Source organism: Syngnathus floridae, chromosome 11 (assembly GCF_059516105.1).
Source record: "Syngnathus floridae isolate MCC-2025c chromosome 11, RoL_Sflo_1.0, whole genome shotgun sequence".
NCBI lineage: Eukaryota > Metazoa > Chordata > Actinopteri > Syngnathiformes > Syngnathidae > Syngnathus > Syngnathus floridae.
This window is the reverse complement of record NC_142423.1, coordinates 6955524-6981349: the sequence shown is the minus strand read 5'-3', so window position 1 is coordinate 6981349 and position 25826 is coordinate 6955524. Positions and strand designations below refer to the sequence as shown.

The window sequence follows — 25826 nt, the reverse complement described above, 5'->3', positions numbered from 1 at the left end:
GTCTGGCTCTGGGATTCTTTCTTTCCATTTGTAATCCCAGTGCTGAACTGGAACATCAGAGATTAGTGTAATGAGACTGTAACCAGCGACACACTAGTCTGACCCATTAAGTTGACAATCACTCAAAAACTATTATTTATTCCCAAAAAATAAACAGATGCAAATTTCAGATTCATTTATAAGAGGAATGACATCACTTGAGTTATCTACAATAAGAATGCGTGTTATGTGGCACATTGATTCAAAATGTGTCATATGTGTGATACTAATGGGGACAGGATAACAAGTGCAGGCGGAATTCCAAGGAAGAGCTTGCCCACGTGCTCGACATGTTTTGAAGGTTACATCACTTAAGCCCCTACACATTATGCTTGGTGGATACATATTAGAATGGTAAACATCACCTATGTTATGACTAGCCACTGTTACACCTAGAACCAACCGACTTCCACGGACATCTGACTCAATATGTCATCCACTGGTCAACAACTCCACCGCCCAGATGCAAAAATTGTTTTGCTTGGGTGAAGGTGCCAGGCAATGTTATTAATTAGCCCCAATGTACACAAGTGTCTAACTTGTTTTCATCACAGACAACCATTAGGGTTGCCATCGGGGAAAGTAGAAGTTACGAAATGCTAATGTGAACAGCTTATATTTGATGTCATTTCACAATATTTAGAATGCATTGGATTTTTATTATAGCTTGTTTCGAACAGAGGCCAGGGAAGATTGCGGCAAGTTTGGGGAGATCTGGCCCGCCGGCCTTTTGTCTGACACCCATGACGTATAGTTGATGTATTGAAAACTCCAGTTTGTGACCACACAGAGTACCTGATGAGCATGTCTGGAGTCAAACGGCCACACAAGTTGCCACAACGTAAGTACTCTAACAAGGTTTAGAGTTTGGATATACGATTCTCATGAGACGTTGGACTGCTACATTGTGTACATGGTGAGCTTTTGAGGACAAGTGAGGGAGGGAGAGACTGCGTGTCATGTTTCCCACTGAGAGGCTTTAGTGCAATGCAGTGGGCAACATGTGAACAAGCTAATTTAATTACTAATAATTAATGTAATTAAATCTGGATGATTTTTTACAAGACTCTGTGCCCCAATATGTATTTTCAACACAATCATAAGCACTGGTTGACTTTAAACCTACATTCTTATATTTGTTCTATGAAATTCCACTTGTTAGTCTTCCTACCTCTGGTCCTCCAAGAAATTGTATGCATTTTTCTGTCCTCTGATAGGTTGGCGAGTCAAAGCAAAACTTGTTACAACCAACTCCGACCACGTCTGTAGCAATATGATTTATATTGTGTGCTTATTTTTTCACGTTTTTGGCATGTTATTGGATGAATAATTCTGAACTGCTCCAGATGATGCGTGGGACAGCTGCAATTTGCTATCCTGCGTTTTTTTAAAGTACAAAATATTGATGATTTCTATAAATGTGACATGATCGTGCTCACTTGTATTCAGTGTCAAATGCGCTGATTGTGATTGTGATGACAGATAATGTAGCTGTTCTGTAATCAATTCATGCATACCTCTACTTGCTGTGTATTTACATGCGCTTTTTGGGTTTGTTCACTATCGTTGACATTTTGAGACCAAGTGCAAACCTTATATGCAAGCTGCAGGTTGTCTCCTGGGCAACAAAAGTGAAAAACCTGCAAAATGAGTAAACGACCACCACCAGGCGCACCCCCTCCCAAGAAAGTCTTCAGTGTTGTGTTTTTGTCTAGTATTTTTCCTGTTCTCTCCTCCCACTGTTTTTTTTTTCTCTCTCCCCCCCTTTGTTTGTGTGATCCTCTCGAGATGCCTTATCTCCTCCCAGCGACAAGAGCGCCTCCGTGATTGGCTGGTCTTCAGTGAGGAGGCGTGGTTTTAAGGCGGGGCTTCCTGTTCTTTACCAGGCAGCGACATTTGCTGGTACGTCAGTCGAGCCACAGCACAGCGACAGGAAACGTCCATGTTAAGCCATTACGTTTTTATCAGCCTTTAGTGACGCACACGTAGCGTTTGATGACACGAAATTAGTCGCGGAAGCTATATAGTTCTACAGAAGAGCGATATACACTGTCCCAGGGCAGGTGACGCGTAGGGAATAAAGGGTTTTCTTGCCTCCGTCCTTCCTGCCTAGGCTTTGTTTTTTTTCCCCCGCAGTCGCTCGAGTAGGGAAGCGGCAGCGCCCCCTGTGGGCCCCATAGGAAACAAGTCCAGGATAGGGAGCCAGGCGAGTGCTGGAGCCCCTTGCCTCGCTTGCGACGTGGTTCCACCACGCTCTGATGTCCGATGCGGAATGAGGATGAGTCCCGCTCTGGAAGCCCTCATGCAGGCGGATGGAACTCCCTATTCGGGAAAGGGGGTGATGCTTGAACCCTTCGTGCACCAGGTGGGGGGGCACTCCTGCGTGCTGCGCTTCGGGGAGCAGACCATCTGCAAGCCGCTCATTCCCCGCGAGCATCAGTTCTACAAGAGCCTCCCCGCCGAAATGAGGAAGTTCACCCCGCAGTATAAAGGTAAGACCGACTCCCGGAGCTGAGTGCCCGCATCGGAACTCGTCCATCATGGCGATTACAAGCGAGCTGGCATGTTTCTCATTTGCATGCTAAGCATTACGTAACGCTTTCAAGCATTTACAGACTGATGTTGGCTTGAATAGTTTGCGGTAGGATTCGTTGAAAGGGCCTCGAGAACAGAATGTGACTATCATTCAACGTTCTAGGAAATGTTATCTATAGACTTTAACGCCCTAGTCGCAGTTGATGGAAAAGCAGGGACGGGCCTTGCCTTTGGTACCTTGGCCTTACATATTATGTCACACATGACGAAACTATCAATACAGGGGCAACTATTATAGCAGGACTGGACTGTTGACTAATGTGTACAGAACCCATCAATTAAGTTTTGCGAGCCAATTATTTTTAATTATTGTTGGCCCGCTAGCATGGCCCTTTAGCAAATTTGATAGGCTACTAAAGAGTCCTACTGCAAATAAAATTTGAATTGTATGAGCTAGTGCTACTGGTTCTAAAGCTGGTATTCATTATCAGGACAGAGGTGAATTAATCTTCGTGTCACCATTTTAAAAAAAAAATACAAATCCATCTCTTAGCTTTGTTGGAATGTTTTTAAGCATATCATATTAGGCAATAGAAACCAATGGCGCAGAGTTCTCTGGGTCAGCAAGACATGGGCAGCTTGATTTAAAAGCCCTCTTCAAAGCATTTAAAGTCACATTTAAAAGCAACGGAAAGAGATTTTAAAAAGTAGCTTAATAAAAAGAAACGTACACTGCAGTGAATGAGTAAAGCAACACTCACAGCGACACAATGTAACCACTGACAATTAGTCCCCATCCACCTTTTTATTGTAGTAGTCCTAAATGTCCACTAGGTCTTTCTAATACCCGATTAGACAAATGACATTTAGTACATACTGGTTCACATATCCAAGGAGGTAAAATATCCATGTAATTTGACTCTGCCGAAATGCGGCGCGGTACTATAAAAAGAACGCGTGTGTGATGTCTGAGCAGTTACACGGCAGATTTCAAGGTCTAGCTGATACTGCTAAGACATTACAATGATGAAACTTTTTCCTACAACTTCCAAAGCTGGCAACATAATGTCCCAAGAACAGTCGTCCACTCCTGGCGTTTTCACCTCTGCTGCCTCCGTATTCATTTAATAAAGAGCCGTTGAGTCACAAGTTCCCACACTTGCTTAGTTGTAGTGGAATGACTGTGCAAGTCTCCATCGGGCCAAACTGGTGGGGGCGAAAGGGCCTAAGGATGCTGATGTCAGCACAGATGACGTCAAGCGTGAGAAGCTGCATGATTGCTGGGTCCTCGGGCACGCAGATTTAACGCAACGCAATCGTTTACAAAAGAGCTGCCTTGTCCTGTCAAATTGTTTTGCTCTGCTAGGACAATACGTCCATGTCAAAGTTTTGAACTTGTATGTCTGTTAAATGCATGAGCTGTAGTCTTGCTTACTCTGTTTGATTTGCAATTTTTTAATAAATGCTTTGAATGACAAACTCAAGCCTTGTCTGTCTTTTTATTAGTTGATCTTTTGTGGCCCTGTATATTTTTTTCATCGTTATACTTTCATGATTTTGTTCCTTGTTGAGCAAGTTCATTTGCAAGATTCACATAATGATATTCATGAAACTTCAGATGTCCTCTGGTGTGTTTGTGTAAGTGTAAATATATTTTTTTAAACAACGCTGTCCTCCTTTACACAGGTGTGGTGTCGGTCAGTTTCGAAGAGGACGAGGGTGGGAACCTATGCCTCATTGCGTACCCTCTTCATAGCGAAACAGGCGACCTGGAAAACAAGGACCCCTCGACAGATTGCGAGCCCAAGAGCAAGATGTCGAAGCGGAGTAACAAAAAGCAGTCCCCTTTGCACGTAGAAAACGACAACTATAGCAAAGAAAGAGCACGACAGAGCCGGAAAGAAGATAAGATCATAAGGTAAATGCTTCCTTGCTGCATGTTGAAAGGCAAAAGCAATTTGTGACACAAACGCTGACCTTTCTTTCTGTGTGCTTTTCGTTTTAGCTACCGTGACGACGTCCAGGCACAGCAGCAGGCAGAGGTCCTGTACTTAAGCCTAGAGAAGGGCAACATGGTGCCGCAGATCAAACACAATCCCTGGAGTCTGAAATGTCACCAGCAGCATTTACAGAGGATGAAGGACAACGCAAAGCACCGGAACCAATACAGTATCCTTTCATTGCTTTCGTTGTGGAACACGTGACAACATGTTCATAGGAAGCGCATCGTATCTGTCTTGTGTTGTGTCGTGCATTCCTTGACTCGCTTTCACAGAGTTCATCCTTTTGGAGAACCTAACATGGCGTTACACAGTCCCATGTGTGTTGGACTTGAAGATGGGGACGCGCCAGCATGGCGATGATGCTTCAGAGGAGAAGAAAGCCAATCAGATCCGCAAGTGTCAACAAAGCACATCTGCCTCCATAGGAGTGCGCCTCTGCGGCATGCAGGTAAGATCAAGACCCGAGTCGCCCGTCCTGTCGTAGTCAAATTGTGGCGCTGGATTTTGTCTGCTTGTTTTTGTGGTCTGACTTAGTCGACATTTTTCGCTCCGATGCCCGCAGGTGTACCAATCAGATTCCGACCAGCTCATGTTCATGAATAAGTACCATGGCCGAAAGCTGACCTTCGCGGGGTTTGAGGAGGCCCTCTACCAGTTTTTCCATAATGGACGTCGCCTGCGGCGCGAGCTGCTGTCCCCGGTGCTGCAACGACTCCGCGAGATGCAAGCCGCTCTGGAGTCCTGCGAGTCGTACCGATTCTACTCCAGCTCCTTGCTCATCATCTATGACGGAGACCCTCCCAGAACGCCATCTCGACCTCGACACCGCGGTGGCGAGGAGGGGGATGAGGATGAGTTGTCTGACGACGAGGAAGAGGAAGAAGGGGCCTTCGGGTTCCCTCGTTCCTCCTCGGCGGGCTGCAGCGCCGGCGGCGCCACGGGGAGCGGCAACGGCAATAGCGGCCGCTCCGCCCACAGCCCGGCGGACTCCAGCAGCGCCGCCGTGGACGTGCGCATGATCGACTTTGCTCACACGACTTGCCGCCACTATGGAGAGGACAGCGTGGTGCACGAGGGCCAGGACAGCGGTTTCATCTTCGGCCTCCAGAACTTGATCACCATCATCTCCCAGCTGGAGGATCACAGCACTGACTGAGGCTCGCATCGGAGACCGCATGTTCTGAATTTCAATCCTGGGGAATGAGCCTGATGTGCTGACGCCCCGCTACTCCGAGGCGCACCGCCGTGGTGGTGCGACCCTGCCCGCCCGCTTGGAGGGAACCTCGGACCCCCTCGGGATCAGGAGGGAGAGTGCGCGGTGGGTCCCGCGCTCACCCTTACCCGCCAGAGGACGGGGCCGCCCAAGCCCCTCCTCACACTTTATCCTCTTTGAGACTGCTCCTTTTCTTTAGCGTGTAGTAGGAGGACCAAGATTGAGGTCTCACAACAGCCTTGTAGCATCCAAGGACACTCCACCTCCTCCTGCGGCACACACAGGTTCCTTTTATTGTGCATTCTCTCTGAGAGAGAAACAGCGTGCTAGATGGTTGAAATTCGAGTGTACTGTAGTTCAAAGAGGCTGACATGGTGCTTTTTACCTGTGGCGTGAGTTTAGTTGGTGTTTTTAGGGGAGTGCAGTTACAACTGGGAGTATAGCACATTCGTACTCTGGGGGAGGGACTTTTAAGGGCTGACCTTGGCTGGCTAGGTCAGCTGCCTTGTAGCAATTTAAAGTGAATGCTCCTCATAAGGACATTTTGCGTTTATGTTGATGTTTGGAAGAGATGTACGTTTCGTGTCCAATCGTATATTTTGATGGACTCTTGATACAGGATGGACAAGATGGAGACAGAAAAAGGGGTTTGCCTTTTTCCAACAGTCCTTTAAAAAAAAAAAAGATTTTTTTTTTTTATTCCCAATGTGTTTTTTCTTGGAATTTCTCTTATTCATTCCTTAAATGTGGACTTGAAGAGAATTTATTGATTTGAAATGACTAGCCTACCAAGAGACTATTTATAAAAAAAACATTGTTGAAAATGGAAAAAAAAAAAAAATCACATTCCAAATAACCACTGTTGTACGTTTTCTTGTTATACTGAATTTATTTTGTTATTGCGAGAGCCGAAAAGCTCGCTTGTACACCTGTGCATTAGCAATGTCTTGAAAATAAAGACATTCATTTGTGGTAAGGACTTGTAGTTATTCCAGTTTTTCATAAAGTAGTTAATATGAGTTAAACAAAACGAGCACGAAAGCAATAAATGATTTCAAGAAAAAAAATCCAAGAAAGTGAAGCAGTGCACGTCTACACTAGCCCAAACTGCACCCCATTAATTAAATTCATATCTTGCAGCGATGTCACACGCTTGATTGTGCAAGAAAGTTCGCAGCAAGCATTGAAAGGTGTTGGCCACTGCCCACACACCATTAGCACAAAGAAAAAAAAACAATCATGCTGAGCAATGGAATGTATTTTATCAGACAAGAGTCCATTGTCAGTCTTGCGTGGACATTGTGTCATTCGTAACAAAGAGTTTCTTCAACTGCCTGTCACAGGCACTAAACTACTTTGATTAAACTCTGTTTAATTAGGCTGCATGACGTGAAATGAACATTGTTGGCAAAAACAATCAAAAAGCCGAGCGGCTAACTTTAATCAAAAACTAATCTGTCAAATTCCCTGGAATGTGATCAGTTTTGAAGCCTGGATCTTGATTGTTATACAACATTCTGGAAAAACAACTAAATCCACTGGATGGTGTGGGCCATGACCTCAGTGACTTAAAATAATATTGCTTCATTTATGACGCACAAAGAACATTTTATTTTGTAGGCCTCGCTGGGTGGAGGGTTTTTAATCAGACTACATTGTGTATTCAGTTTTGAGCCATCGTTCGTCAATTTTTTTGCTTTGACTTGCGAGCGTAAAGTTGCAATACAAAAGCTTCACAAAGCAGTTTAGAAGAAAGTGAACAATTCTTTCAGAAATAGGCTTCAAGCTGTTAGAAGCCACGCCCACTTGCAAAATACCGAGCGAACAAAATGCAATAGCCCAACACTTTTAGCTTCATATATTTGAACACAAACGGTGTGTGACGATTTAATCATTGGCTCAAAGGACACACTTTCGTATCTATGCAAACGTGTACCATGGGTGGGGCGGCAGTGCACTCGTGTTTTTTTTTTATGTTCATAAATGCCGTGGAAGTCGTCACAGTTCAAAGGTTGTGGAAATATTTATCTCATTGCTGAGTAGCTTGCACACACATCATCGCTGTTCATCATTTTATTTTTTTTAATATAAAATTTCAGCATTTTAACATTTTCAAGAATAATTTTCCCTATTTATTCCAAACATCACTCTTTACGTGTATGTGGAATATCTATGCTGTTTTGACAGAACAAACTGAATGACGACTTTCCAGAAGCTGCTGGCCTACATTATCAGGAGTTATAGTACAAATGAGCACAAAGCATGGGTGTGTGTGTATGCGTGTGAAGGCCTGATAATGATTATGATGCTTCTTATAAAACAGAAACCACAGAAAATGCTGTAGGGGGAATATATTTTGCTGCACATGACAGTGCAAGCAGGATTAATTATCCTGGAGGAGTTAAAAATAGCCCAGGTCAAGAAAGGGCAGCATCTGTGGTAATGTTTCGGCTGGATTTTTAAGCGTAATGATCTGGTGATCCTGAAAGGGGGATCCTTCCATCTGTGGTCCCTTCTCAAGGTTTCTCATTTTCCCCTGGCAGGGGTTTTTTGAGTTTTTCCTTGCCCTTTTGGGAGCTTATGATCAGGGGATGCTTTGAGAATAATTGTCAATTTTTGGCTATGTGAAGCCCTTTGAGACTGTTTGTGATTTAGGGCTATACAAATAAACTTGACTTGACTTGACTTGATCTGTGGTAATCTGGATTAATCTCTATCTCAATTTCAATAGTTGATTTGGATGGGTACATTTAGTTTGTGCCTCACAGTATTTTCTTCTGTGAAGTCGGCTTTTTTTTTTTGTCCTGTGGTGGGTAAAAAATGATTAGCGGCGGCTTGACGCATTTTGATAATTCGACGCTCTGCAATATCTGTGCTGCTGCAACAAATGACAGAAGACGCAATATACAGGTGTCACATGACCTTTACACATGTTACATAAGAATGTGGTGGGGCTGTACAGATGTTGTTGCAAGCCTAGCAAGACCCAATCTAGCCAAACCACACATACTGTAAACCATGTATACATTTCTAGTGTTATCTCAAAGTGTTCAAATGTTATCACGACCTCTTCATTATTACAGAATGGACCTTGTTTGCTCTACTTATTAAGGACATAGTTATCTTTTAATGGGTGTTTGTGATTGATACCGACTAATCTGTACTTTAATCATCAATCATAATCTGTTTGCTAATAATTCAAATTGTCATTCAGTGATTATATGCGGGGTGTGAATTTTTTAATTTGTCCCAAAATACTATCATTAATTACCTTTTTTCTAGCTATGCCAGTGACGTATAGTGACAAACAGAACAATAAAATGATTTTCCATTAGGTGGCAGAAATTACCGTAAACAAATATTTTTGGTTTGTAGTGTGTGGTGAGATTTATCTCATGTAAAATAGGTGCAGTGGCTTAATAAAGGTTGAGAAACTCGAGTTAGGACTGTAACTCCTTGGTGCAAGTCTCATTGGTGAACATCTCATCTACTGTTCTCTGCTGCTGTCTCCTGGCTCAGAGGATATAACACAATTTCACAATATATTTTTTTGTCATTGTCTTCATATTTTGCTACTTTGAGGTGATTATTTGTAACTGTAAAATTTAAAGGTCATTGTAAAGTGAAAATAAAGTGAAATAATATACGTCTTCTAAATAAAGAAAAATCCGCGAATATGCGGGGGTACACTGTTCTCTATTTGCGGTTTGTTGTACTGTCTCTTTAAGAAGCTTGTCTCGCGTGAAGTGATGGTGATGTGTCTGTTGTGCTTGTCAGTACACACGCACACTCCCGGCCGGTGTCGACCCAGATTGATCGCCTTGCTGGACTGTCTATTTTAACAATCAGGACAATCAGGTGGACATTCGGGACACCATGGGTAGTGAGTATCCTCTTGTTGTTTAACTTTAACATAGTTTCTGGTCAGTTTTGTGGTTTGAGAATCGAGTAAACGATCACGTAGTAGCACTGCACATTAGCGTGTTAGCTGGCGTTGCTAGCTAGCGCCATAGAAATGTCGCCCTTTTTATGTTTATATGTTTCTGGTGTATGGTGGTTAATTAAAAAAATGAATAGAGGAACGTATTTGTTGTTTGTGTGGGGGATTTAGACCCGTGGGCTGTTGCGTGGCTGACTGTAAACGGTTGATGCTAACTTGCTAGCTACTCATTCAAATCCATTGACGGATAAATTAGTGATGACGACGCATAACACCGATGACGTTCCATTGTCAATTCCCGATGTTTATCATCAGCTAGCGGTTGTAAACAAACATTTGTGCTGCAGTGGGGCTTGATGATTGATTTTATTTGGTCGGTATTGTTTTGATTTTCACGTTTATCGGCGACGATTTTTACTCGCAGCGTAAAGTCCGCCCCTCACTCATTGCCACGTCTCACGGGTGAGCAGCTGAAATCATCTGAGAAATGTTCATATTTGTTTGATTTCAGTCAAATTCTTGGAAGTGATCAAGCCATTCTGCGCAGTTTTGCCAGAAATCCAAAAACCTGAAAGAAAGGTATGCGTTCAGTCAGTGACTACAGGTCACGCAACTGTATGTGTGTTGTAAATAAAACCTATTACAATGTTCTTGGTTCAGATCCAGTTCAGGGAGAAGGTTCTATGGACCGCCATCACGCTCTTTATCTTCTTGGTTTGCTGCCAAGTGAGTTTCTTAGTTTGTGTTATTTTAAACATGATGCTTTTCAACAATTTTGTTGCATGATATGAGAAGTACTCTCGCAGCTTGCAGAAATGTATCCGATTTTCCTTTTAGATCCCTCTCTTTGGCATCATGTCATCAGACTCTGCAGATCCATTTTACTGGATGAGAGTGATTCTGGCCTCCAATCGAGGTGTGTGTCTATTATGAGCCTGCTCAATATTTTCCTGTAGCACAAGACTACTTCACTGTTTAATGTGGGGGTGTTCCCTCAGGCACATTGATGGAGTTGGGCATCTCCCCTATTGTCACCTCCGGCCTGATCATGCAACTCCTTGCTGGGGCTAAAATCATCGAAGTTGGAGACACACCCAAAGACAGAGCCCTTTTTAATGGAGCGCAGAAATGTACAAAAAAAGCCACCACTATTTTCACTTGGGTGACTGACGTCAAAACAGGCGTCTGATACTTCTTGATCTCTTTCAGTGTTTGGAATGATCATCACCATTGGCCAGGCTATTGTATACGTGATGACTGGCATGTATGGTGACCCCTCAGAGATGGGAGCTGGAATCTGTCTGCTCATCATCATTCAGGTACAACCAACTTAAAGGAGAAGGCGAAAGGACTGGAGAGACAGCTAGTTACTCACCTTCCTTTTGATATGTTGTCACCCGAATGAGCTCATCTGCCCATTTGTTAGTGTGACTTCCTCTTGTTGTCACTTAGCAAATCCTGATAGTGATACAGTGTTTCTAAGCTGTTAACGCACATCTTTCCTCCAAAGTTGTTTGTGGCCGGGCTGATCGTATTGCTGCTGGATGAGCTGCTCCAAAAAGGCTACGGTCTTGGCTCGGGCATCTCACTGTTCATCGCAACCAACATTTGCGAAACCATAGTTTGGAAGGCTTTCAGCCCTACCACTGTGAACACCGGCAGAGGTAAGACGAATCTGCACGGAAAGTCACGAATTTAGTTTTTGCTTTATTGTATTGAATTGTACTTGCTATGGTGATGACGTTTGCAGGCACAGAATTTGAGGGAGCCATCATCGCCCTTTTCCATCTGCTGGCAACCAGGACGGACAAAGTGCGTGCCCTGAGAGAGGCCTTCTACAGACAGAACCTGCCCAACCTCATGAACCTCATTGCCACCGTCTTTGTTTTTGCCGTAGTCATATACTTTCAAGTGAGTTCTTCTTTTTCGCGTGGGCGCAATTCCCGCCCAAAGCTCCCAACAAGCACTTACGACGAAACATGCGTAGGGAGTGTTGTCAAAAGATCTCCTGACCTCTCGCCTTGTGTCACAGGGATTCAGAGTGGATCTGCCAATCAAGTCGGCTCGTTACCGCGGCCAGTACAACACTTACCCCATCAAGCTCTTCTACACCTCCAACATTCCCATCATCCTGCAATCAGCGCTGGTCTCCAACTTGTACGTCATATCCCAGATGCTGTCCACGCGCTTCAGTGGCAACTTCTTGGTCAATCTGCTTGGAACGTGGTCTGTAAGTACACATCCTGCTTTCTAGTATTGACATTTTACACTCATTGCAAATACGTTTTATTTGTTAACAGCAATGGTTGTTGTGTTTGTAGGACGCTTCAAGTGGCGGTCCAGCTCGGGCGTATCCTGTGGGTGGTCTTTGTTACTACCTCTCCCCGCCTGAGTCATTTGGATCAGTTCTAGAGGATCCAGTGCACGCCCTTATCTATATTGCCTTCATGCTCGGATCATGCGCTTTCTTCTCCAAAACCTGGATCGAAGTCTCGGGCTCCTCCGCAAAAGATGTAAGATCAAATTTCTTTAATTGCATGTGCAGACATCTCAGTGTGACTCTGAAAAATAATAAATTTGATGTGCAGGTGGCAAAACAGCTGAAAGAGCAGCAGATGGTGATGAGGGGACACAGGGAGACTTCCATGGTCCATGAACTCAACAGGTAAAATCATTATTGAAAGACCTATTTTGATTTGCATCCATGATTTTTTTGGTACGTTACTCAAAATGTGACACTTTTCTACATTTAGATAGATTATTTTTCACGAGTATTAATTCAACTTCATTTCTACTTTAGGTACATTCCGACTGCGGCTGCATTCGGCGGGCTGTGTATTGGCGGTCTGTCGGTCATGGCTGATTTCCTCGGCGCTATCGGCTCCGGCACGGGAATCCTTTTGGCTGTCACCATCATTTATCAGTACTTTGAGATTTTTGTCAAAGAGCAGAGTGAAGTAGGCAGTCTAGGAGGATATTTCTTTTAGAAATTCCCACGTTTGAGCAACTCTTATCAGCGTCTTGCGTATTTTTGACACCTTTGTGAAGCACTCCCCTCATCAGCTTCCCGTCAGTAGGACTTTTTGGATTCTCACATCAAATGAGGTGTCGGACGTGTGAGATGCTACCTCCATTCATCCTCAAAACGACATGGCAGTTTTTTTGCTCCTTTTTGAAGCTCCCCAATATTCATTTAAAGACTGCCTTTGCGAGGGGCATTGAGGTTTTTTGATTTATTTCTTTGACCAACATGATAGAACTTCGGTATGCGGGCATGCTGGGATGATGGTGCCCCGATGCTTGCTGTGCGCATGACAACCTTCTCACAGAGCTTATACGTTCTTAATCCACTTTGCTTTTTTTTCCTGATGAGCTACAAATTTTAAGAAGGTGCAAGAAGCTGGCTGAACTGTGTCAGATCTTACCAATTGATGCTTCTGTGGACGTTTTTAATGGAACACAATGTAAGTGAAGAAAAAAGGATGTGAGGCTTACATTTGTGTCTGGCAGGAATTCCGACTGCTTCTTTCATAAAAAGGCAATCCCGAGAGCTTCAGTATTAACTCAGTGGTCATATTCATGTTCTTAATTTTTCCTTTGTTTTTATTGTCTGTTTCGAGAAACATTTTGTCACACACACACCCCGCCCCCCTCGACAGATAATTTATTGTTTTGTGTACATAGGCAATGTGGAATGGTTTTAAGTGTATAATAGTCTTTGGAATATGTACAAACATGAAAACATTTCAGAACGAACATTTGCAAATAAAACAATTTTGGAAAAAAAAATATTGTTGTTATTGTTGATAATCATTTGGAAGGTAATTTAATACACTGTGACTTGGACTCAAAAAAAGGCATGACATGATCAAACCCAGGTGACAATGGGGAACAGGCAGTCACTTCCCAGTTTATAGCAGTTGTATTTGTAATGTTTGCCTGGTTTTTAATTTAATCATGAATAAGCAAAAGAGGACAATTTTCTGACAGTTCACAAAAAATGTATTGTAATATGTGAGGGAAATTGATATAATTACATTATTATAGTTTCCATTTTCCTCAAAAGAACGAGTAAAACCATGAGCCAAACTCCATACCAGTGGGTGGCAGTAATGCACCATTAAGGTGTTTACCAATCCCTAAAAACAACTAAGAAGAATAGCCGTGCTATAGCTAATTAGCTTTTCCCTTTCTGTCGATGGGAACTCGGCTAGCTCCTCCGAGACACCACTTAGATAATCGTCCGTCGTTGTGAAACAGTTAAAGATGCTTAACACGTGACACAACTGTATCTCTGTGACATGTTCCAATGACACTGGTTGTACCTGACGGGTTGCTGCTGCTGCACTAAATCGAGTTGTTCATCTTCATTTTGGGAAGAAATGACTACTGTCAGGCAAGAGGGTAAGCAGCACGCTGTGCTAGCTCGGCTAACTCATTCATACAACATGTATCCGGAAGTTTTTATGCCATAAGTTTGAGACAGTTGCTCAAAATGTAATTTCTAACTTATGATAGCATTACGAAATGAAAATGCGTTGCATCAAATAAGAATGACAGTATTTGTTTTAATGTGTTACCTTGAGTCGTTAACATGTAAAGATTCAGTTGTTCGTTCCATTCAATTGAAAATAAATTCCACACAGGCAAAGACAAAATAATCTTTGTCACCAAAGAAGATCATGCAACACCCAGCAACGCCGAGCTTGTTGAGGAAGACCCTGATGATCCTTATGAGGAGCGAGGTGAGTGACCAAAATAAGCTTTAAAAGTAGCGCTAATGCCACAAGATGTCGCCACAGCAGCCGTACTAACAGGAAAGTAGTAAAAGTGTCAAGTAAATATGTCGAAATGAAATTATACTGCACAATATTTACAGTGGAAACTGCAAAAAAAAAAAAAAGCAATTAATTCTCAGCATCTCTGTCTTATTAGGGCTGATTCTTCCCAGTGGGGAGATTAACTGGAGCTGTCCCTGCCTGGGTGGGATGGCCAGTGGTCCCTGTGGGACCGAATTTAAGGAGGCCTTCTCCTGCTTCCATTACAGTAAAGAGGAGCTGAAGGGCTCTGAGTGTCTGGATCAGTTCAGAGCAATGCAAGAGTGCATGCAGCTCTATCCGGAACTCTACCCACAAGAAGAAAATAAGATACCTGAAGCAAATGCAGAGCAGACTTCAGAAGATGCCACAGCTTCTGATTCCATGTCCACATCTGACCCCGTGCAGGACTCAAATAGCTCGCAAGCCAGTGCAGGGAGTTCACTGGAAAACTAATACCTGTCATCAGTTTGGGAAAGACGTTAGGTGGGCCCTGATGTGCTAGTTACCCATTTCCGCTTTTTGTTTGTCTGATTCGGAAATAATAATCAGAGCACACAAAGTGTTGACCACGGAACAAATGATTATTTACAAAAAAGCTTTCATTTTATTTCATGTATCACGTAGATTGCACTTGTTGTCATGTACTGTACTGCATTCAGCAGACTGATTTAAGAATTGAGCTTCCAAGTGGGGCCAAGCCTTCTGTAAAGCAGACACAGTATTTACCTCAACTCTTCCAATGGCATTCATGTCACTTAAATAATTACCAATAAATACTATTGAACGTTTTGAAATACAATTGATCTTTGACTACATTTTTCAGTATTTTGTGGTTGAAAGCACATTGGGTTGAGCTTGCCTGATTCAACTTTGCAGCTTCAACTTTTCAATGAAGTTTACCTGCATATGTTTTTTTGTTTTATTTTAATTTGGGAGGAAAAAATCAATTACGGGAAAAACACAAACTCCATATAGGTGTGGTTTCAAATCCTAAACTTCAGAATCTGGCCACTTGGGGGCAGTATAATACTCATGAAAACAAATTTGAGTTTTGAGTGATTCTATAAACTGAATTTGAGTTGAGTGCTTTATAAAACATGTTTAACTGCAGCATAAAGAGTTTTTAACAATTATGCAGCCTTTAACCTAAATATCTAAAACACTGTGATGTCACCTGAAATGGATAATAGCTCCTCATACAACAGTTCTCAGCATGCACTATTCGCTCAAGAAATGTCATGAATTACTCCAACATTTCAAAATCACATTCTAAACCAAATATAAAATATTACATCCTCTTTAAAGTTATACTTTAGGTAGAGCTAGATAAGCCTAGGCTTCCTTCTACTCCCTTTTGAACAAATAAGATTAGTGAAAATTTATAACGCAATGTCTTTTTTTTCTTTTCTTTCTTTTCTATTGTACTATGGAGTTATTATTTTCAGTATTTTTTTACTTTCTTTTCTTGTATTTCTTTAAATGTTCGAAATAAACAAACAAACACTTTGTCACCTAATCTGCCTGCCAGCTGTTTACACAAGCTTGCTTTTCTGGCTGCTTTTCTACCGGCAGCTGATTTTTTTTCTTCCTGTTCGACCTGCCATTCCATCAAAAAATGGTCTGACTTTAGTCCCTTGTTCAAAGTTCTGGCATTCATTTTTGTGTAAGCAAGTACCTGGGGTCAGAGGTCAGTTTGAGCCGCTTCAGATTCCCTTTGAGATCAATAATTACCAACCATCCTTTCCTGTTAGCCAATCAGACCACTCGGACGCAAGTCTTCTCCCTCAAATATTCAGCTGCGGTCTTTCCACATTCTTATTAAATTGAGGACTTAACAGGATGGCCACCCTAAAGGAGATATGCAGCGGCTTACCTCTGGATGTTTTACCCCCGAACCGAGGACGAGACCCCAATGTGCCCCATGCGCCCGTTCGGACCCCAAACCTTACAGATCAAGAGGAGCGGGTAAGTAGATTCTGTCAAGGCTACATTGAAAATCTAGAAAATACTTTCCTGGGTCAATTGTCCTCATTTGGGTCGTTGATGAGCTAGAATATATCAAGTGATAGATATTGTATTATTATTATATTATTGCATCTCTGATTTAAAAAAAAAAAGTTGTTGACCAGTGTCATGTGGTGTACTTATTGCGTAATCACTGTTGACGGCTATGCTGCACTACAATATTGATTATTCTCCAAGGTCCTTCACTGATTGGCCAAAAGTGAAGCAAAGTCTTCAGTCAATAATTAAGAGAAGCTAGTGACCTCTATTTTTGTGTGTGTGGATATTATATCTGTTTCTGATACACATGCTGTAATTATAATTCCCCCCTCCTTTTTTTAGCTGGCACTGAGAAACGCCCTGCGATATTTCCCCCCGACCCATCATGCAACTCTCGCACCAGAATTCGCACAAGAGCTGCGCCAATATGGGCACATTTACATGTACCGCTTTTGTCCTGTGTTACATCTGAGGTAAGACAACAACATAATAATTAGAAACTCAAATGACATTTTTAAGAGTGTCTTGAGAGCATATTGACAGTTTTGTGCGTTGCTCCCTTGCTCAGAGCGTACCCCATCCACGAGTACCCGTGCCGCACACGCCAAGCGGCCTCAATCATGTTGATGATCATGAACAATTTAGACCCAGCAGTAGCCCAGGTAAGATTCTTCCACAACTTAATTCATTCAGTTTCTTACCTCAAATAATCCAAGCCGCCTTATTGTTTTTAGTTTCCCCAGGAGCTCGTCACCTATGGAGGAAATGGGCAAGTTTTCAGCAACTGGGCTCAGGTACAGTTAGTTAATATTGAAATATAATATCTTTGAAAAGTTAAGATGTCTCAAAATTAGTCCACTTTTTTTGTAAAATAAATAAATAAACAAATAAGGTAAAAAAAGGTAAAGACCCAATGATTGTCACACCGCTCATGTTTTTGCCTTCTTGGACTACAAAGTCAAACATTGCTTAAACTCTTATTTTGAAAGAGCCAACATATTGTGTGTTTACATTCGTACAGTTCCGTCTCGTGATGAATTACCTGAGGGAAATGACAGAGGAGCAGACTTTGGTCATGTACAGCGGCCACCCCATGGGTCTGTTCCCAAGCCTGCCCTCTTCGCCTCGCGCCATCATTACCAACGGCATGGTACAAGCTACCACGACACACACTCACCACATTCTATTGTGATGATTATCTTCTTGGTTTTTGTTTAGGTTATTCCAAACTACTCCTCCAGAGAGCAATATGAAAGGATGTTTGCTCTCGGCGTGTCAATGTAAGTCTTCAAGGTGTTCTTTGTTACGAGCTACTACGATGCTGTATTTGCATATTTTGCAGGTATGGTCAAATGACAGCTGGCAGCTACTGCTACATTGGACCTCAAGGGATTGTTCATGGCACTATGGTACACATTTTAATGAACTCATTTAGTTAAAATTGTTATTATTCTTGTAGCACGATGAAAACGGTATTAGTTTATCTGCACAGCAATCCATTTTTTTTCTACCGAGCCTGTTGTCAAATTAGAAGTACTTATTTTGTGTGCAGCTGACTGTGCTGAATGCCGGTCGGAGGTACCTTGGCTCCGGCGACCTTAGGGGGCGTGTCTTCGTGACCTCCGGCCTCGGGGGGATGAGTGGAGCTCAGGCTAAAGCCGCCGTCATTGCCGGTTGCATCGGCGTCATTGCGGAGGTGATGCCAGGATGGCTTTCGGTGGGAGGTCTTGTGTGTGACGCGTGTGATTCGCCATTAGGTGGATGAGGCTCCTCTCAAAAAGAGACACGAGCAGGGCTGGTTGATGGAGGTCACCAACGACATGGACCACTGCATTAAACGCATCAGGTAGCACACACGTTTCCATGATCACTAAATGTTATCAAAAGGAACACGCGTGTGTGTTCCCACAGTTTGAAAAAAAAAAGTAACTTAGTAAAATTACTGATTACTTGATTTTGTTGGCTTACAGAGAAAGCAGATCCACAAAGACTCCCCTTAGTTTGGGTTACCATGGCAACATAGTGGACTTGTGGTGAGTGCCACAATGCTTAGAGTGAAAGTTGGATCTCGTAGACATTAGTTAAACTTGTATTCTTGATTAGGGAGAGGCTGCAGTTGGAGTACCAGAAGACAGGTGAGCTCCTGGTGGATTTGGGCTCAGACCAAACGTCCCTCCACAACCCCTTTAACGGAGGCTACTATCCAGTACAACTCAGTTTCCGCCAGGCCAACCAGCTCATGTCCACTGATCCGAGTCGATTCCGCAACATGGTCAAAGAAAGGTGCCGTCTCTTATGCAAAAAGCGGTGGTATCCTGAAATCAAAGTATGTTGCTGTGAAGCTGACTCGTTCTTTTTTTACTATTCCATAGCCTCCAGAGACAAGTGAACGCGATCAACAAATTGTCGGATGCCGGCATGTTCTTTTGGGACTATGGCAATGCATTTCTACTGGAGGCACAAAGAGCTGGTACAAATGACACTTTGAAATTGGCTCGTATTCACAATAACAAAAAAAAAACAAAAAAAATATGCTATTGGGCTTTCAGATAGACTTTTTGGATGAACCTAAATGATATAGTGAACTTATTGTGACCCTTTGTCAACTTTGGGATGCACACGTTGTTCAGTATACTGAATTTTAAGTATAATTAGGATTTAATTTTGTTTAAATCATCATTATTTGAATTTATATTATATAGATTAGATTTATATTTTTGACATGAAATTGTTTTTTTTATAGGTGCCGAGGTGGAAAAGGTTGGTGGAGGTGCAACAGAATTCCGCTACCCATCCTATGTCCAACACATCATGGGGTCAGTTATCAATTTTATTGACATCCCATTTTCTCTCTCGTGTGCAATCATTTGATGTCTCCACCTCTCAGAGACATTTTTTCTTTGGGCTTTGGACCATTTCGTTGGGTGTGCACATCTGGCGACCCCCAGGACCTCGCCGTAACCGACAATATCGCCGCCTCTGTCTTGGACAATTTGAGCGCCAATGTGACCGATAAAGTCCGACAACAGTACAACGACAACATCCTCTGGATAAGGGAGGCCGGAAAACACAAAATGGTTTCTAACTACACTTTTGTACGTGGCTCACAAATCACCACTCGTGAGATGATTTTCTTTTCTGTGTGTGTGTTGTTGTGTGTGCACCCGCGTTTTGCAGGTTGTGGGGTCCCAGGCCAGAATTCTCTACTCGGACCAGAAAGGAAGAGTTGCCATTGCGTTGGCCATCAACAGAGCTGTGGCTGCAGGAAAAGTTTCAGTAAGACTGTTTATTAATCCAGTTATACTTTTACAGAAATGACCCCCCCCCCACCATGATGGCTATTTTTTATGCTTTTATCTAATTGAATATTTTTTCTTTTATTGTAAATACATGTATTAATAATATTTGTATGCATACAAATTCTAAGGTATTAGTTTGACATTCAGATTTTAAGTTCTTTTCTTCCTCCTGCAAAAGTTATACAAAATATATACTGAATATGGACCTTTTTAAAGTGAGAGGGCTTATCTGTGTCAGGCTCCGGTGGTGATCAGCAGAGACCACCATGATGTGAGTGGTACCGACAGCCCCTTCAGAGAGACCTCCAATGTGTATGATGGCTCTGCGTTCTGTGCAGGTATGTGTAGGTTGTCTCATCTGACTTCAACATTCGAGTAGTACTGATTGCACATAGCCCACTTTGATTCCCGCAGTCTCAGTGACTCCTTACTTCTTCTAGATATGGCAGTCCAGAACTTTGTTGGCGATGCCTTCAGGGGTGCCACCTGGGTAGCTTTGCACAATGGTGGCGGTGTTGGCTGGTAAGGCTTGGTTTGTTATCTTGTGCCATCGATTTGTATGAACCAGGGATGTCCCACGCCCCGATACCGAATCCCTTAACATGAACGAGTTGTTACTTACAATAGGGGTGAAGTGATGAACGGAGGATTTGGTTTGCTTTTGGACGGCTCAGAGGAAGCAGCGAAGCGAGCCTCTCTGATGCTCAACTGGGACGTGTCCAATGGGGTGAGACGATGCAGAAAAGTGGATTTGACAGATGCCTTGTGACTGATGCTAATGACTTTTTCTGTTTGTGAAGGTGGCCCGGCGCAGCTGGTGTGGAAACTCCAACGCCTACGATACCATCCAGCACACCATGGAGGAGGTTCGACAGCTGCGCGTCACTATGCCTTTTCCGGTACATGATGAGCACGTACTGGACCGGGCTCTGCAGGGCTAACCTCGAGGAACCGGAGAGTCCAAATGAAAACAGCAGACATTTAAATTAAAGCAATTGCTTCCATGCAGATGTATTATCAGAGAACAATACAGGTGTGTTAAAATAGCTTAGTAATTCGTAATAAATCACATCCATCAATTTTCTAGAGCGCATGCTTGTCTGTCTGTCTGTCTGGTATCTCTCTCTCTCTCGCTCTCTCTCTCTCTCTTTCTCTCGCTCTCTCTCTGCCCCCCCCCCCCCCCCCCCTCATTACTGCATTAATACTTTTGTGTTTCGTTCAAATTTATAAAGTTATACCTTGGGTCCCATCAAGTGTATTTGTGCGTTGTTGGACCTTTAAGAAGCTGGTTGCATCGGAATTGTGACGTCACCGAATTGGAGACGTTGTCCTGCAGGGAGAGGCACATCCTGTTCTGTAAACATCATGCACCACTTTTGATGATTTGTTATGATTACGTTCGCCTTTACTTTTTGTGAATGTACAGCTTTTGCCTTTGCACGCCAACGAGGCTTTTTCTGCCGTAAATTGAGGATGTTTTTTTTACATACTTGAAGTATGTTGCATTTAGTGTTTAAAGTTGCCCGGGTCGTACAGAGGTGAACTAAGAATGGACGCACCTCGTGCACCCAGAGTGACCACGCATAACAACATCAAGCAAGAGAACACGGGGACCATGACGACACTGCGTGATACAAAAGGCATCCTCCCGGTATGTGACTCCGGCTGCAGCAGCAGCAGCCTCGTCGCGCTTCCCGACCTGCAACCTGCTGCTCACGTGACCCAAGTAAAGTTGAGGAAAAACGCGGTGACTGACGACTATAAGATCACCTCGCATGTGCTCGGCCAGGGAATTAACGGCAAAGTGCTGGAATGCTTCTGCAAGAAAACGGGACTCAAGTGCGCCCTCAAGGTTACCCGCACTCGTTCTCTCATTGGGGTCACAATCTTTTGAACAACTTAAATGATGGTGGTAGTCACAAAAAAATTCATCAATGCTCCTACACATTATAGGATATTTAATGACTGTTTTTTTCTCTAATTGTTTATGTGCGGAGCAGATTTTGTACGACACACCTAAAGCCCGCCGTGAGGTGGCGCTGCACGCAAGGGTTTCTGCTGGTCCGCATGTGGTGCGCATCCTCAGCCTGTATGAGAACATGCACAAGGGGAAGAAGTGTCTCCTCATCGTCATGGAGTGGTGAGCATCATCTGCTCTGTGGCACACGAATGCCTTATTTTAATCATTTAGCAATATGTTCAATGTTAGAATTGTAGCTTGCACAATTGTGCTGCACCCGACTCAGATTTTTTTTCTGTAGTTACTATAACATTTTCAGGTTACGTACCCATGTAGGGATGAAAAAAAAAATCATTGCTAACTTGAGTATAAATTGAGAACTCTGAACTCAATTATAAAGTGAAGGACCCCCCCTGTACAAAATGGTGCCATTGTGCTCCCTTAATGGTGTTTTGGGAACAATGCTTCCTCAGTGTTCATCTGTTTGTGTTTCAGCATGGAGGGAGGCGAGTTGTTCTGTCGCATTCAAGCCAGAGGGGACCAGGCCTTCACTGAGCGAGGTGGGTTACGCTCCATAAAACCCTCCTCACGTGGCCCCCACAGAGGACACGTTCCACACGCGTGCAAAACCGATGCTCAATATTGCATCTTGCATTGTGGCTGTCCATTTAGAGGCATCGGAGATCATGCGAGACATCGGCTTGGCCATCGAGTACATCCACCACATGAACATCGCTCACAGGGATGTGAAGGTAAAACGGCGGATTATTGAAAACGCCATGATTTACGATTAAGTCAATATTTGTGTACCTGTGACTTCAGCCTGAAAACCTGCTGTACAGCACCAAAGAGGCGAATGCATCACTCAAGCTGACCGACTTCGGCTTTGCAAAGGAGACCACTGTTCATGATTCTCTCCAAACTCCCTGTTATACGCCGTATTATGTCGGTGAGTTTATCATGTTGCGGCAAATAATATGTATATAATTTGCATTAATGTTATTCATTGGGATTAACAAGCTTTATTAAAAATGGTTGTATTTGTATTTCTGTATGTTGATCAGCCACCAGAGGGCGTATTGGTGTTGTATTATCTGTGTGCTGCTATAATTTGACGTTCTAACTTCTTACCAACTGTTCACTTCCATGCAATTTTAGGTCGTTTACAATCATGTGCAATTCCCACAAATGTGCATTTTTCTCATTTGTGCCATTTCCTTCATTGCTCCTGTCAGCCCCTGAAGTCCTCGGCCCAGAGAAATATGACAAGTCATGTGACATGTGGTCTCTGGGAGTCATCATGTACATTCTGTGAGTGTCACATGTGTCTACAAAATGTGAACCATGAGGAAATCACTGAGGCTAAAAATGTCTTCCCAGGCTGTGTGGATTCCCTCCGTTTTACTCCAACACAGGCCAGGCCATCTCACCTGGGATGAAGCAGCGGATCAGACTGGGACAATATAAATTCCCCAACCCAGAGTGGGCGGATGTTTCAGAGGAAGGTCAGACTTTTAGACTTTAAAAGTATCAATAACATTTCAAAATTAGAGAAAAGGTCTTGAATCTCAGCTCTGACCTTTTCAGCGTGGAGTTTGCATGCTCTCCCCACGCTTGTCATATAAAAAAACACTTCATCTTTTCCTCCGCAGCCAAGCAGCTCATCATCCAGCTGCTGAAGACCGACCCCAACGAAAGGATGACCATCGGTCAGTTCATGAGCCACCCCTGGATCAGCGTAAGTTGACAACCCACACATACGTACCTCCTCGTGCACGTCTCCATGTTATTCTCAGATGTGTGCGTATCACTCACACAGCAATCCATGGCGGTCCCGCTCACACCTCTCCACACCACTCGCGTTCTGACAGAGGACAGGGAGCTGTGGGACGACGTCAAAGTGAGAAGGGTGTTTTCCCAATTTTGTCCACAAGTCATGAGGAAAGAAATTCACTTGTGCTTGTTTATTTCGTCAGGAGGAAATGACCAGTGCTCTGGCCACCATGCGTGTCGATTATGAACAAGTGAGGATTAAAGACCTGGACACATCCAACAACCCTCTACTCATTAAAAGACGCAAGAGACCGCTGCCTGTAGAGAATGACGCTCATTTGAATGGCAATACACAAACTCCTTTTTCTAACCAGGGGAACTGATTATAACCATACAACTCTATAATTACAATAGAAGGTATTCTCCTCCCAAAATTGACATCATTTTGTCGTTGGTCAATATATTACTTTCCTTGAACCCAAAAATATAAATAGGAATATTTACAATAAATAACAAATATTTCATATGTACATTTATTTTTAGATGAGCAGGATTAATAACAACTACAGTTGCACAAATCTTTCCTTATTGGCTCAAAGTTGCACATATGCAGTCGCTTCCCTTCAATAGATAGGACCAAGGTGGGGCGCAACATTCCAGCGCGATGGTAAGTAATCCAAGGATGATCATTTAAAATGATATGATGTCATAATGATGTCACATTTGGGGGGGGGACACCCTTTATATGCGTCATGATAGCAGATTGTGTAAATATTATAAAGCTACTAGTACTGCTACAGTATTTCAAATAAAACTGTACTTTTAATGCGTTATCATGTCTCTCTTGTACATGAAACCAAACATTGCAAATGAGTCTGCATTTTCGACAGCTGTAATTTGCGAGTCTTGCTAAAGAGGAATAGCGACAGGTGAGACATTAAGGATTAATTTGAATTCAAGTTCTGCAATAATCCAGCCTGGAGGAGATTGACCATGTGGTGGAAAGAATCACTAATGGACTTCGGAAGTCTTTGTCAGTCGACATGACACGTTTTAGGGTTTTAAGCATGCATGGAAAGTGCACAATGACAACTTTGTTGCACTGTTTCTGTGATTTGGGAATTCACCTTTCCGTAATAGTCGTCTCATGTTGGAGGGTGTGTCTGTACTTTTCCATTTGTGCTATATCGCATACATGTATACATACCATACTTCATGTAACCGTGGGACCGGTTCAGGCTTATTGTAACTTTTGCTTTTGGGGGTTTTGCATAAGTCTGTTATGCAGCCACTGCGTGTCTCAGCAGTTAAGATGTGATTTAGGCTTGAACTGTTCTGGCTGCAGTGACCCAGAGATGCAGGAATTTTAGCTTGTTTGTTTGCAAAAGAGGCTCAAGTTTAAGTCCACATCATAAAATCCAGTTTTAAGTTTATTTGGAATAGCTACTATGCTGTTTGGGTAGGGAGAGGTTGTATTTTCATTCTTATCTATCTTCTTATCTATCATCTCTTATCTAGCTAGCAAGTCAGCATGAGACTCTGCCCTTGTTTTAATGCTCTACTAATTTTTGTTTGCTTCCCTCATGTGGTTTGCATGAAAGGAATTGAATATTTTTCTTCACCCAGGTAAGATTATTTGCTTGGAATGCAGGCAGGCCAGTCAAACATCTGCAACTTCCTACTTGGCAAGAGCAGTGACAAGAATGTCTTTCTTATGGCTAAAAAGGACGTTGTGAAAGCTGCTTAGTCCCTGTACACCTTAATGGAGGCTTTTTGATCGAGTTTCTAAATTTCTTTATTCCATTTATAATATGATAATAATAAATCGTTGACATTATTTAGTTTATCTATTTATTATTCCGTCATTTTATTAGATTATTGGTGAAAGCATTCTTGGTACTATATATTGTTTATATATATAATGAATAGTTTTATTTTAAGAATGATCTAGCAATTTCTCCATTTGTTTATTCTATTTAACAATTAGTGTTACTGTTATGTTGAATCATACTTTTGAGAATGGGAATACATTATGCCTACATAAATCAGTTACAATATATTTTTAAAATAAATGTGGGATCAATAATACATTGTATAGAATTATGTTAGTAACATTAATAATTTGACGTATCGATACAGATTTTTAAAGTTACTTTTCAAATAAATAAATAACAGTTTTTTAAAATTTATTTATTTATTTAAAATATTTATTTATTCTTTTTTTTTCTTCTTCTTGTTTA

At 42.6% G+C, this 25826-nt stretch overlaps 5 protein-coding genes across 5 annotated transcripts; all 5 read left to right on the top strand.

Annotated features, from left to right (window-relative positions):
• The first annotated feature begins 1933 nt into the window (after positions 1–1933).
• LOC148390696 (inositol hexakisphosphate kinase 2-like) lies at positions 1934–6766 on the top strand. Its single transcript, XM_088389673.1, has 5 exons — positions 1934–2531; positions 4261–4492; positions 4580–4743; positions 4850–5025; positions 5140–6766. Exons 1-5 carry the CDS (start codon positions 2312–2314, stop codon positions 5731–5733), a joined length of 1386 nt encoding a protein of 461 aa, XP_088245799.1. The 5' UTR covers positions 1934–2311; the 3' UTR covers positions 5734–6766.
• A 2750-nt stretch (positions 6767–9516) lies between these two features.
• On the top strand, positions 9517–13519 carry LOC148390695 (protein transport protein Sec61 subunit alpha-like 1). The gene is made up of 12 exons (XM_088388773.1): positions 9517–9673; positions 10242–10309; positions 10391–10456; positions 10568–10646; positions 10729–10860; positions 10940–11049; positions 11241–11394; positions 11481–11641; positions 11763–11960; positions 12052–12243; positions 12319–12395; positions 12531–13519. Exons 1-12 carry the CDS (start codon positions 9667–9669, stop codon positions 12715–12717), a joined length of 1431 nt encoding a protein of 476 aa, XP_088244899.1. The 5' UTR covers positions 9517–9666; the 3' UTR covers positions 12718–13519.
• A 383-nt stretch (positions 13520–13902) lies between these two features.
• On the top strand, positions 13903–15349 carry LOC148390694 (mitochondrial intermembrane space import and assembly protein 40-like). Its single transcript, XM_088388780.1, has 3 exons — positions 13903–14134; positions 14377–14475; positions 14666–15349. Exons 1-3 carry the CDS (start codon positions 14113–14115, stop codon positions 15001–15003), a joined length of 459 nt encoding a protein of 152 aa, XP_088244906.1. The 5' UTR covers positions 13903–14112; the 3' UTR covers positions 15004–15349.
• Positions 15350–16277: 928 nt separating this feature from the next.
• On the top strand, positions 16278–20932 carry uroc1 (urocanate hydratase 1). The gene is made up of 19 exons (XM_088388772.1): positions 16278–16515; positions 16897–17027; positions 17123–17216; positions 17289–17348; positions 17576–17704; positions 17773–17834; positions 17897–17963; positions 18107–18250; positions 18312–18400; positions 18525–18587; positions 18658–18837; positions 18927–19024; positions 19298–19370; positions 19442–19631; positions 19732–19830; positions 20092–20191; positions 20294–20375; positions 20481–20580; positions 20654–20932. Exons 1-19 carry the CDS (start codon positions 16390–16392, stop codon positions 20792–20794), a joined length of 2028 nt encoding a protein of 675 aa, XP_088244898.1. The 5' UTR covers positions 16278–16389; the 3' UTR covers positions 20795–20932.
• A 92-nt stretch (positions 20933–21024) lies between these two features.
• LOC148390692 (MAP kinase-activated protein kinase 2-like) lies at positions 21025–25423 on the top strand. Its single transcript, XM_088388778.1, has 10 exons — positions 21025–21705; positions 21854–21993; positions 22309–22373; positions 22486–22565; positions 22636–22762; positions 23049–23124; positions 23194–23318; positions 23466–23551; positions 23633–23713; positions 23790–25423. Exons 1-10 carry the CDS (start codon positions 21403–21405, stop codon positions 23967–23969), a joined length of 1263 nt encoding a protein of 420 aa, XP_088244904.1. The 5' UTR covers positions 21025–21402; the 3' UTR covers positions 23970–25423.
• Positions 25424–25826: the final 403 nt, after the last annotated feature.

Coding starts and splice junctions, on each gene's coding strand:
- LOC148390692 (XM_088388778.1), top strand. CDS start 21,403: ATGGACGCACCTCGTGCACCCAGAGTGACCACGCATAACAACATCAAG. Junction 21,706..21,853: donor GACTCAAGTGCGCCCTCAAG/GTTACCCGCACT, acceptor TGTGCGGAGCAG/ATTTTGTACGACACACCTAA. Junction 22,763..23,048: donor TTATACGCCGTATTATGTCG/GTGAGTTTATCA, acceptor TGCTCCTGTCAG/CCCCTGAAGTCCTCGGCCCA.
- uroc1 (XM_088388772.1), top strand. CDS start 16,390: ATGGCCACCCTAAAGGAGATATGCAGCGGCTTACCTCTGGATGTTTTA. Junction 18,251..18,311: donor GCATCGGCGTCATTGCGGAG/GTGATGCCAGGA, acceptor ATTCGCCATTAG/GTGGATGAGGCTCCTCTCAA. Junction 20,192..20,293: donor TGGCTCTGCGTTCTGTGCAG/GTATGTGTAGGT, acceptor TACTTCTTCTAG/ATATGGCAGTCCAGAACTTT.
- LOC148390694 (XM_088388780.1), top strand. CDS start 14,113: ATGACTACTGTCAGGCAAGAGG. Junction 14,135..14,376: donor GACTACTGTCAGGCAAGAGG/GTAAGCAGCACG, acceptor AATTCCACACAG/GCAAAGACAAAATAATCTTT. Junction 14,476..14,665: donor TGATCCTTATGAGGAGCGAG/GTGAGTGACCAA, acceptor CTGTCTTATTAG/GGCTGATTCTTCCCAGTGGG.
- LOC148390695 (XM_088388773.1), top strand. Junction 10,457..10,567: donor TCTTCTTGGTTTGCTGCCAA/GTGAGTTTCTTA, acceptor TTTTCCTTTTAG/ATCCCTCTCTTTGGCATCAT. Junction 10,647..10,728: donor GATTCTGGCCTCCAATCGAG/GTGTGTGTCTAT, acceptor GTGTTCCCTCAG/GCACATTGATGGAGTTGGGC.
- LOC148390696 (XM_088389673.1), top strand. CDS start 2,312: ATGAGGATGAGTCCCGCTCTGGAAGCCCTCATGCAGGCGGATGGAACT. Junction 4,744..4,849: donor AAAGCACCGGAACCAATACA/GTATCCTTTCAT, acceptor TCGCTTTCACAG/AGTTCATCCTTTTGGAGAAC. Junction 5,026..5,139: donor TGCGCCTCTGCGGCATGCAG/GTAAGATCAAGA, acceptor CGATGCCCGCAG/GTGTACCAATCAGATTCCGA.